Below are 12,275 nucleotides of genomic sequence, written 5' to 3' on the forward strand. Positions count from 1 at the left end.
AGGTGCCCCTTTATCAATTTATCATCTCTCCCACAATAATAATGCTAGCAGCTATAATACAGTGTGAAGGGTGGCGATCAGCTAGGGATTGCCTCCTCCATGCTCCACGCAAATGGACCAGAGCCAAAGGGCTTTATCCTCCTGAGGAACTTAGATACGGGAGCATACGGAACGAGAGCAGAAAGGCAAACAGGAGCTGCTCCCACCTGCTTCCCCCCATCCAAACTTCTCATTTCCCTTCCTGTTTTAAGCACATAATTCTTTCTTGGTTTTCCTCCTTGGATTGCGTGTATTCACTTGAACTGGGGCATAAAATCCAAGCCTGAATGTTGTTGACCTAATTCTCTGAAACAGAAGCTGACAAGTCAACATGTTAAAGAAATCAATCTGTTATAAATGCTTTTATACCTAATACTCTTTTCCAAACTGCTCTATGTCCCAGCACAGAAACGGTCCAGCTCATTGTTATGGACGTATTTAGACAATTGTCATATTTATTCCCCACAAAGCCATTGTCAAGTTCTTCATTCTTTGGCAGACACCACGTTCTCAGCATTAGTAGGATTATTCTTATGACTCACATTGTGGTTGCTTGTACAAGGTCCAGGCACAGGCTAATCCTTTCATGCAAAGACAGTGGGAGAGGATGGTCCCTGCCTGAAAGAGCTTACACTCTTGGAATTATCCCTCTTCCAAAAAGAACTGGGGGCAGAAGGAAATCCACTTTTGAAGGGTCTACAAAAGACATGTCAGGAACAGCAGTCACCCCAAGTAGAAGAGGCAGGAGGCTTGAAGCATCACAGTGCATGAATGAAGGAGAGGAATGAAGAGCTAACTGCTTCTTCTTCCTTGTCCTCTTCATGGCTCCAAGACCTCTCCAATAGGTCTCAGCAGCCTCCCTTTTGAGGAACAAAGGCCTTGTTGATCTTGTTTGATCTCCTCTGCAGACATCCTCAGAGCTTTCCTCTCAATTGCAACCAGATGGATCCCCAACAAACCATCAGTGCATAAGATGCAGCTTTAAAAGGCCCAAAGGATGAGGGATTTCAGGGATCCAGCCCAACTGGTAACAAACATAAAGCCCAACAGAGATCCTGAGTGGAAATCAGAGCTTAATACAAAGCAAATCCTATTTGCCCAAGGGAGAAGCCCAGCTTAACCTCCCTGAAACAGCACTGTGGTGGTCAAGACCTGTCCAAGGGGTGTGGAACAGCAGCTACAATGGAACTGCTGGTTGTTGGAATTCTAGGACCCCATTGCCCGAGGCTATGGAGACTTTCATGGTGTTGGCTTCCTTCTCAAGGGAAGAATGGAATTCAAACCAGCAGCATGGACTGCTCAGAGCCTTGTTGGAGCTGCCTCCTCTGGTCCTCTCCAAACCCCTGATCCTGCTTTTGCTGCTCCCCCATCACTGGTTTCCTCAGCACAGCTTTGACCATGGGGCAGAAAGAGCCTGGCAAACTGCAATAGTGACTGTTTCCACTTAGTGCAGGCACAGAGGGCTTTGACACAGAGCTGGGTGCCTGCCTAGTGAAGCTGGGACACCAAAGAGGTCAGATGTGTGGTCCTAGGAATCCAGGATGTGTGACCACCTAAAGAAAAAGGCACCAAATCCCCACGGGAAGGCAGTGATGTGCCAATGATTTGGGCTGTGAGAAGCTCTTCCTAAAGTCTCTTCTGGGATCAGATGAATTTGGCAGTTGAAATCAAATCCTTATTGAAAAGGAGGGGGAGAAAAATCCAACTGGGAGTAATTTGTATAGCAGGACTGAAAACTGTCATTTTAAAGGAAGTCATGCAGTTGGTGGGATTAAGAATCATAGAATCACAGAATGGTTTGGGTTGGAAAGGACTTTAAGATCATCCAGTTCCAACCCCCGTGCCATGGGCAGGGACACCTCACACTAAACCATGGCACCCAAGGCCTCATCCAACCTGGCCTTGAACACTGCCAGGGATGGAGCATTCACAATTTCCCTGGGCAACCCATTCCAGTGCCTCAGCACCCTCACAGTAAAGAATTTCTTCCTTAGATCCAATCTAAACTTCCCCTGTTTCAGTTTGAACCCGTTACCCCTTGTCCTGTCACTACAGTCCCTGGTGAAGAGTCCATCCCCAGCATCCTTGTAGGCCCCTTCAGACACTGGAAGCTGCTCTGAGGTCTCCACGCAGCTTCTCTTCTCCAGGCTGAACAGCCCCAACTTTCTCAGCCTGGCTCCATACAGGAGCTGCTCCAGCCCCTGCTCATCCTCGTGGCCTCCTCTGGACTTGTTCCAACAGTTCCATGTCCTTTTTATGTTGAGGACACCAGAACTGCACACAATGCTCCAAGTGAGGTCTCCCGAGAGCAGAGCAGAGGGGCAGGATCACCTCCTTCGACCTGCTGGTCACGCTCCTCTTGATGCAGCCCAGGATACGGTTGCTTTCTGGGCTGCGAGCGCACACTGCAGCCGGCTCATGTTCATTTGCTCATTGACCAACACCCCCAAGTCCTTCTCTGCAGGGCTGCTCTGAATCTCTTCTTTGCCCAACCTGTAGCTGTGCCTGGGATTGCTCCGACCCAGGTGTAGGACCTTGCACTTGGCATGGTTAAACTTCATCAGGTTGGCATCAGCCCACCTCACAAGCGTGTCGAGGTCCCTCTGGATGGCATCCCTTCCCTCCGGCGTATCAACCGAACCACACAGCTTGGTGTCATCGGCAAACTTGCTGAGGGCGCACTCAATCCCACTGTCCATGTCACCGACAAAGATGTTGAACAAGACCGGTCCCAACACCGATCCCTGAGGGACACCGCTCGTTACCGGTCTCCAGCCAGACATGGAGCCACAACTCTTTGCGTGCGGCCATCCAGCCAGTTCTTTATCCACCGAGTGGTCCACCCATCAAATTGATGTCTCTCCAATTTAGAGACCAGGATGTCGTGTGGGACAGTGTCAAACCCTTTGCACAAGTCCAGGGAGATGACGTCAACTGCTCTGCCCCTGTCCATCAGTTTCGTAGCCCCATCGTAGAAGGCCGCCAAATTGGTCAGGCAGGATTTCCCCTTAGTGAAGCCCTGCTGGCTGTCACCAAGCACCTTGTTGTTTTTCATGTGCCTTAGCATGCCTTCCAGGAGAATCTGCTCTAAGATTTTGCCACGCACAGAGGTGAGACTGACTGCTCTGTAATTCCCCGGGTCATCCATTTTCCCCTTCTTGAAAATGGGGGTTATATTTCCCTTTTTCCAGTCGTCGGGAACTTCACCTGACTGCCATGATTTTTCAACTATGATGGCCAGTGGCTTAGCAACTTCATTCGCCAGCTCCTTCAGGACCCACGGATGGATTTCGTCAGGTCCCATGGACTTGTGTACGTTCAGGTTTTTAAGATGGTCTCAAACCAGATCCTCTCCTACAGTGGATCCCAGAAGTCCCAGAAGAGGCACAAATAATGACAATCAGACTATTCACATACCTGAAAATACTGGGGCTGATTCTTTATCTCGTAATGTGCCAGCAAAAGTGGCCAAGGAAGGAGTAAAAGAGTGGAGGAAGCAGAGCAGCATGTTCATCAGACTGAAGGAATGGCTGTGGTTGGTCTAGCAGTACAGAAGTGTTGTGGACTAACAACTATTCCCTCTGCTGAAGTGGTAAGGATCTGTGTTGTGGCATTGTGTGGTTTCAAACACCATCAGCCACCCTTGATGCTGGTTTGGGGAGACCTTCCAGATGAGCTATGGAACAAAGTAACCTACTGCTCTTCACCCTTGTGAAGAGCTCGTGTGAGCAGCAAGGTGATGGTCCACTTGTCCATCCAGTTCTACAGCTGCAGAAGGAAAGGTTATCAGCTCCAGCATTGAATGTGCTGGAGATGAACTCTACCTCTGCCAGTTACATCCAGGATATATTCTGGAGCACCTGTGTAAAACCATCCCAAAAAATGGGATTTGCAAGAGTTAAAGAATCATAGAACACAGAACATAGAATCCCAGCCTGGTTTGGGTTGGAAGGGACCTTAAAGCTCCATCTCCAACCGCTGCCACGGGCAGGGACACCTTCCACTGGAGCAGCTTGCTCCAAGCCCCTGTGTCCAACCTGCCCTTGAACACTGCCAGGGATGGGGCAGCCACAGCTTCTCTGGGCACCCTGGGCCAGCGCCTCAGCACCCTCACAGGGAAGAGCTTCTGCCTAAGAGCTCATCTCAGTCTCCCCTCTGGCAGGTTCAAGCCATTCCCCTTGGCCTGTCCCTACAGGCCCTTGGCCAAAGCCCCTCTCCAGCTTTCCTGCAGCCCCTTTAGGCACTGGAGCTGCTCTCAGGTCTCCCCTTCAGGAGCCTTCTCTTCTCCAGGCTGACCCAGCCCAGCTCTCTCAGCCTGGCTCCAGAGCAGAGCTGCTCCAGCCCTCGCAGCATCTCCATGGCCTCCTCTGGGCTCACTCAAGCAGGTTCAGTCCCTCTTGAGCTGGGAAATGGGAACAATGTCTGTCTTGTGCCAACAAATGAGATGAATGAGAGGGTTTGGGATAACCTGAATCATATTTAACAATTAATAAGAATTGATATTTATGTGCTTTAAAACAGCGGTGCACAGAGGCCAAAAAGCTGTGAAAGTGTTTACTGGTCTTGATACAATGGGTTCACAAGGCAGAGGTGACCACACAGACACACACCGTGGGGCTCCTCAGAGGTGCTCTGTGCACTCAGCCTCCTTGGGGCAGGATGATTTGGCTCTTACTCACAGCACAGGTAGTATTACAGGAGCTGTGCACTGGCAGCCAGCCCAAGGCCACCCTGCACCTTGCTGGATGCCAGAACACAACGAGCAAATACTTCCGCTTGCAGGCTGTTCCCTCCCCATTCCCTACAACCTGCACCAGGGCTGTGCCCGGAGCAAACTGGAGCCTTGGGGGCACGGACTGAGCTGAGAGCTTGGGAAAGACCTGATCCAGCCAAGGAAAACCAAGTGAAACTGGACTGGAGGCCAGTGAGGAGCCATCCTGTGAGTGGAGCAGGACGGGAGCACTGAGGAGCAGGTTTTCCACACTGGCAGCCCCTGAGGGACATGAGCATTGCATCGGAGCACAAGCCCCTTCGGAAGCAGGTCACGGGCAGCCTGCATACGGTGAGTAATGTACCAGGTTGAGGGCAGTGTCCTGTGGGATCAAAGCATTCCCTTTGGGCTCCTTTAGAGTGTTTTTTTACCCCCATCTGTTATTGTAAAGACACCAGGGCTTGGCAGATGTGTGAGCAAGAAGAGGGCTCTAGGTATAAAGCTGTGTCTGACTCTGGCCTGTTTGCTTCCAGAAGGGCCATGTCTCTTGCAGGCATAGATCTGCTAACAGCAAGAAACCAGAGTGGTTCCTCTTCTCCTTTGACAAGAGGTGGAATTAACTTAATATGAACTTTAATTGCTCAGATCCCTAAATAAAAACCTGCTGTGAGTTTTGGGGGGGGGTTCAACAGTTCTTAGAGTCTCTAATGGAGCACTGCCCTGTGTCGAATCATCAGGTGGGAGCAGTTTTCCTAGCTCTAAGGAAAACAAGAGGCAATCTCAGACAGGCAGAAATCAATGATGAGATCATTTTCCTTTTGTCTCCTCTGTCCTCAGGCCACTCTTAACCAGTTTGTCTTCTCTGTTGTAGCTGTACAACTTCTCCCCCCAAGAACTCTTCCATCCAACCTTCTTGTGTTGTACTTTTCAGGTGCAGGTTGCAAAACGCTTCCCCAAGGAAGTAACTGGTTTATAGAGGGATAAACTGGGGCATAAGTGGGTGGAATGACTTTCCAAAGTGTCACCTTGCTAATGACAAAGCTAGGAATCAGATGGTGCCAGTGCTCCCCGTCTGCTGGGAACCAGTTCAGTTCCTCAGGCTAAAACCGTTGGACCTGAGAATATAAGGTTAATTTGGCTACTGTATTAATGAAGATTGGATCCATTTGTGTCAGTGAGCAACAGCATGAAACATCTGAGAAAGGAGCGGAGGCTCAAAAGCATGAGACCCTCCTGTCAAATGAGCCCTGTCAGGGAAAAGCTGTTGCTGGCACTTGGATTAATGGCAGGTTTCCTACAGAAACAGCTCTGGGCCATGTTCTTCAGTGGATGGAAATGACAAGATCGGCTCAGACAGAATTGATATTTATGTCTCCTTGGCTCTAGTGTAAATGATCGCCCCCGAGATGAAGCCACCCACGCTAAGGCAAAGCAATATTCCAGCTGGGTCTTTGGCTCTTGTTTCCCTGCCTTGCTGAGGCCGGGAGCCAATTGCTGCTAAATGTGATAGCTTGCTGCTGTCTAAAGGGAAGGTCTCCCCCTGCTCCATGTTATCTGTTCCTAGCCCCTTCCTTTTGCCAGCTCTGCTGCTTGTTAAATCCTCTGTAGAGCCAGTTCAGCTCAGTAAGATGAAAGAGAAGCACAAGGTGAGCAACAGAAGCAGGTAGGCAGGAACAAGGAGAGAAAAGGGAGAGGGCAGCAGGAGCTCCTCTTTCTCTTGGCCAGAGATCAGCTCACGTCATCCCATGCGTCCGGTCCTTGGGATCCAGCTGAGCACTTCAGCACGTGCTTCACTTCAGGCATGTGACCGAAGCACTGAGGCAGATCCTGGCATGAGCAGATCCAAGAAAGAGCAGGTTTGCTCCTGGAAAAAATGGGTTGTTATTGACTCACACCTTCCCAATGGCAGGTGTGGTCCTGGCCGCGCATGGGATGATTACAGCAGGAGGGAAACAACTGCCTCCTTTCTTCCCTCTCCTTGTCCTCCAGTGTCTTTATCTGGAGGAAAAGAACTACTTTTCCTCCAGTTCTTTTTACAGTATTGAGTAATGTAAAAAGCGACCAAGTGCTAAGTGATGCTGTTAAAACTCTGCAGCACTGAACCATCAGGAAGGTTGGACTGGACACCATGTCCAGCTTCCTGGCATTCAAACCTCCTCCATTGTGTTTCAGATAGCAGTGGTGTTAATGCATGGAGAAATGAAATAAATCCAAACAAACCCCTAAGCTTTACATTATTGCTTCTTAAATCCATGTCAGCTGCATGAATGATGGGATGGAAGGATGCCGGGGAGGGACTCTTCATCAGGGACTGTAGTGATAGGACAAGAGGTGATGGGTTCAAACTGAAACAGGGGAAGTTCAGGTTAGATATAAGGAGGAAGTTCTTTACTGTGAGGGAGGCACTAGAATGGGTTGCCCAGGGACTCGTGAATGCCTCATCCCTGGAAGTGTTCAAGGCCAGGTTGGACAGAGCCTTGGGTGCCATGGTTTAGTGTGAGGTGTCCCTGTCCATGGCAGGGGGTTGGAACTGGATGATCTTAAGGTCCTTTCCAACCCAAACTATTCTATGATACTATGATTTCCTTTACTTCCTAGCTAAAGTTATCCCACGTTTTCCAAGTGCTTTGCTTCCATCCTCTACCTCTGACACGCTGGATTTTTGAGTCTTATTATTAAGCCTTATTATTGAGTCTTAGTATTTATGACTCAACTCCCTGATAAGTAGAAGATTCCACCCATTTCAAGGGGCTTTAGTTCCTTCCTTGAAGAGAAAACACCAGCTCAGTTGAGAAGAACGGAGTTGCACGGCTTTAGGTCCTTGTCTCTCTTCACGTGGGGAGGATGAAAGCACACAGATTGCTCTTGTTGGAAGGAGAGGGGCTCATTTGGGACTTAGGAGATTGATGCTGAATCCTGAGGTCACTGACAGCTTCCCTGGGCAGGGTACTTCTTGTCCCTGTTCCCCACTGGCAAAAAGTGGACTAATCCCAAATTTCCTTCATCCTAAAGATGTGGTGAGGACTTGGCCATTTTGAAATGCCCAAGTTTCTGCTGCTGTGGTTATGAAGGCGGTATAAACATCCCACATCTGCTTTGAGCAATAAATGGGGTGGCTGTTCCCATCTCATCCCCAAGAGATGGGAGCTCGTAGTGCTCCTCACACCAGCATTCCCACTTCCAGCAGCAATCATCCTTGTTTTCCTTGACACATCCACATTCATGGCCTCAGACTGATAACACACATGGCTTTTTGTTCCCTTTGTGACTCTCAGTTGTCCCCAGTTGTGGAGTTAAATGTCGGCGGGGAGATGTACACAACAACCCTGAGCACCTTAAAGAAACACCCTGGCTCCAAGCTGGCAGAGATGTTCACTGGGCAGCCCAAACTGAGGACTGACTCTGAAGGGAGGTTCTTCATCGACAGGCCAGGCACCTACTTCAAATACATCCTGGAGTACCTTCGTAGTAACCAAGTGCCCACCCAGTGCATCCAGGACGTCTACAAGGAGGCGTTGTTCTATGACATCGAGCCTCTGATCAAGCAGCTTGAGGACTCCCCACAGCTCTTTGGGGAGCTCGTGGCCAGGAAGCAGTTTCTGGCTCGTGTGCCCAACTACAGCGAGAACATCGAGCTCATGATCCGCATCGCCAGGGCAGAGGCGGTTGCGTCGCGTCGCTCCAGCGTCATCGTGTGCGTGGTGAAGACCGAGGAGGATGCGGCCAGATGTCAGGATGCCTTGAGCAGCTTGGACATGGATAAGAAGTCCGTGGTGAAGTTTGGGCCCTGGAAGGCAGCGCCATGTATTTTTGACCTGTTGGACTGCATCCAAATGGATGTTGAAGCCAAAGGGTATAAAATAGCCTTTCAGCCCCATGTTGCTGAAAAAGGGTTCCGCTTCAAATCGTATGACTTCTTCTACAAGTTCCTGTTCACCTGGTGGTAGCGAAGTGCCCCCAAAGGGAATTCCAAAGGGAATGGAGGGAAGTAATTATTAAACCAAATTAACTTGGGCTGTGGAGAGTAAGCTATGGATTACTGCAAGGACAGGAGGAAATGCATGGGGCAAGGAAAGGATCTCCTTTGGTCATTTGCTAAATTAAAGAGGATTTAAGAGCTACTGATTACTTAGGGGATGACCACGAGTTTAAAAGGTAGCAGGAAAAGGAGGAATTTTACTCTTTCAGCATTGTTAACTACTAGGTTAGTTCAGAGAGCCAGATCTAAGTCAAAATCACTCAGCCTAAGAGAAATGAATAGTCCCAAATACATATCATGGACATGTGGAGTTGGCCACTGGGTGCCAATGGGAATAGGTCACATAGGTGCATTCTGCAGTGGATACACTGATAGCTGCATTAACACATGCTCAAATTGAATCTGGATCCTTAGTGAGAAGGCAAAAGCTCTTCTTCTCCTTGCTTTCCATGCTAAAATGTGGGTTAAAAAGGAGTCGGTGGCCCCTGCTCTCTTTGTGTTCCTCCAGCAGCCAGCCTGTTCTGTAACCAATGTATTTATTACCATTATTTATTACTTATTCTGAAGGGAAGACAGAGAACCTCAGCTCTGGTCCAGGACCAACACAAGGCAAAAATAACATTGCTGATGGTTTATAATCTAAGTTTATAGTTTTTTTTATAGTATAGAGTTTATAATCTAAGGACATGCACTCCTCTCTCAGGCCACACCATTTTCATAGAATCATAGAATAGTTCGGGTTGGAAAGGACCTTAAGATCATCCAGTTCCAATCCCCCTGCCATGGACAGGGACACCCCACAATAAACCATAGCACCCAAGGCCTCATCCAACCTGGCCTTGAACACTGCCAAGGATGGAGCATTCACAACCTCCCTGGGCAACCCATTCCAGTGCCTCACCACCCTCACAGTAAAGAATTTCTTCCTTAGATCCAATCTAAACTTCCCCTGTTTCAGTTTGAACCCATCACCCCTTGTCCTGTCACTCCAGTCCCTGATGAAGAGTCCATCCCCAGCATCCTTATAGGCCCCTTCAGATACTGGAAGCTGCTCTGAGGTCTCCACGCAGCTTCTCTTCTCCAGGCTGAACAGCCCCAACTTTCTCAGCCTGTCTCCATACAGGAGGTGCTCCAGCCCCTGATCATCCTCGTGGCCTCCTCTGGACTTGTTCCAACAGTTCCATGTCCTTTTTGTGTTGAGGACACCAGAACTGCACACAATGCTCCAAGTGAGGTCTCACGAGAGCAGAGCAGAGGGGCAGGATCACCTCCTTCGACCTGCTGGTCACGCTCCTCTTGATGCAGCCCAGGATACGGTTGCTTTCTGGGCTGCGAGCGCACACTGCAGCCGGCTCATGTTCATTTGCTCATGGACCAACACCCCCAAGTCCTTCTCTGCAGGGCTGCTCTGAATCTCTTCTCTGCCCAACCTGTAGCTGTGCCTGGGGTTGCTGCGACCCAGGTGTAGGACCTTGCACTTGGCATGGTTAAACTTCATCAGGTTGGCATCAGCCCACCTCACAAGCGTGTCGAGATCCCTCTGGATGCATCCCTTCCCTCCGGCGTATCAACCGAACCACACAGCTTGGTGTCATCGGCAAACTCAATCCCACTGTCATTTGATTATGATCACACTGCCTTTGCTTCTCAGAAGATGGATTTCTTCCAGTAACCTCTGGGATGTTAAATAAATAACCTTTAAAAGCTCTTTGAATGAAGGAAGTGCTTTATTTACTGACATCTTCCCACTCAAATCCCCCAGTCCTAAAGACCTGAAGTTTTACCTGCGTGTTAATGGATGTGAATCATTCCTAACTAAGCTTGGTTTCAGATGTGCTCAGCTTAGCGCAGGTTGACCCCAGTTAAAGTATCACAGTATCACAGTATGTTAGAGATTGGAAGGGACCTCAAAAGATCATCTAGTCCAATCCCCCTGCCGGAGCAGGAACACCTAGATAAGGTTACACAGGAATGTGTCCAGGCGGGTTTTGAATGTCTCCAGAGAAGGAGACTCCACAACCCCCCTGGGCAGCCTGTTCCAGTGTTCTGTCACCCTCACTGAGAAGAAGTTTCTTCTCAAGTTTAAGTGGAACCTCTTGTGTTCCAGTTTATACCCATTACCCCTTGTCCTATCATTGTTTGCCAAAGTCAGAAGTCACAGCTCCGGGCTCTTCTGCTGTAGGTGTGAGGGACTATTTGGGATGTTTATACCCTTGGTAAGGATGGACACAGAGTCGAGAGAGACGACAACAAGGTGTAGAAACTACAATCTATGATCATACCTTCAGTCATAACTGAATGGTTGGTGCTGCTTAGCCCAGGTGAAGAGATAGGAAGGTGGCCTTCAAATAGACAAAAGGCTGCTCTAAAGAGATCTGTTACTCTTTGTTCCCCACCCCTGGCAGCGTTCAAGGCCAGGCTGGATGTGGCTTGGAGCAATTTGCTTTAGTGGAAGGTGTCCCTGCCTGTGGGGCAGCCACAGCTTCTCTGGGCACCCTGGGCCAGCGCCTCAGCACCCTCACAGGGAAGAGCTTCTGCCTAAGAGCTCATCTCAGTCTCCCCTCTGGCAGGTTCAAGCCATTCCCCTTGGCCTGTCCCTACAGGCCCTTTTCCAGAGCCCCTCTCCATGTTTCCCGGAGCCCCTTTCAGCACTGAAGCTGCTCTAAGGTCTCCTTCTCTGACTTGTCAATCCATGTTATTTATATTTGGCTATTTATACGGTCTACTATTAAATGCTAACGGAACTGGTGAGTATATTGGGTGGAAACCGATCGCGGCTGACGCCCTGGTAGCGTTTAGCTGCGCGTCAGCCCAGGCCTTAGCCGCCATGTCGGCCCGCGTTCCCATGGCAACAGCAGGCCGCCCGCTGCGGGGCCCGGCCTCCTGACCATAGAGCTCGGCCTCCAGCTGTGAAGAGAGGCCTCTGTCTATTGGCGCCTTTCTGCGGGTGACTCTGTGGTTTCTCTTCCGGGTTGCGCGGCCGGCAGCATGGCGGCGCACCTGAAGAAGCGGGTGTATGAGGAGTTCACTAAGGTGGTCCAGGTAACGCACTGATACCGGGCAGGAACGGGCCCAGTGGGGTCAGGGGGGGCGGCCCCGAGCTCCGCCGTGCAGCCCGTGAGGCGGAGCTGTGGGGGAAGCCAAGGGCTCAGCCCGCGGCCTAGCCCCTGAGTGCTGCCCGCCGCCGTGGGGGCGTGAGGGGCTGAGGAGGAGAGGGACGGGTCGGCCGCGGTTTGTGGAGGCCGGAGTTGTCTGGAGGGAATGGGACTGGCTCGGGGTGTGTGTGTGAGGAGTGGAATGAACCCCTGGGACAAAGCGGCATGGGGAGGGTCGCTGATGTACGGGGGGCTGATGTGGACTGAGTGACTGATGTGGACTGAGTGACTGATGTGGCTTCCCCCAGCCCGGGGCGGGGAAGGGCAGCGAGTTGTTCTGTTGCTCCGGGCTGGTGGGTATGGGAGGAGTTGTGTTTGCCGTGGGTTGGTCGTCTGGGGTTGGAAGGGGCAGGATTTACCGCAGGTCGGTGTGGGGGGAGGCAGTGTTTCC

The 12,275-nt window shown here is 50.4% G+C and overlaps 2 protein-coding genes across 8 annotated transcripts in view; both read left to right on the plus strand.

Moving 5' to 3' along the window:
* Positions 1-5,041: 5,041 nt before the first annotated feature.
* KCTD14 (potassium channel tetramerization domain containing 14) lies at positions 5,042-8,697 on the plus strand (the record flags this gene model as incomplete). Its single annotated transcript, XM_080612991.1, has 2 exons — positions 5,042-5,101; positions 8,026-8,697. 2 exons carry the CDS (start codon positions 5,042-5,044, stop codon positions 8,695-8,697), a joined length of 732 nt encoding a protein of 243 aa, XP_080469117.1.
* Positions 8,698-11,649: 2,952 nt separating this feature from the next.
* The window catches only part of INTS4 (integrator complex subunit 4), a 32,499-nt gene continuing 31,873 nt past the window's right edge, over positions 11,650-12,275 (plus strand). For 5 of the 7 annotated variants that reach the window (XM_080613151.1, XM_080613150.1, XM_080613149.1 and 2 more), the window contains exon 1: positions 11,650-11,771. In XM_080613151.1, coding sequence (XP_080469277.1) covers positions 11,718-11,771 — 54 coding nt within the window. In that variant the 5' untranslated portion in view covers positions 11,650-11,717. The remainder of the gene's footprint in view (positions 11,772-12,275) is intronic. The other 2 variants (XM_080613152.1, XM_080613154.1) reach the window with 1 other exon arrangement.

This window comes from Psittacula echo (genome assembly GCF_963264785.1).
Source record: "Psittacula echo genome assembly, chromosome: 3".
NCBI lineage: Eukaryota > Metazoa > Chordata > Aves > Psittaciformes > Psittacidae > Psittacula > Psittacula echo.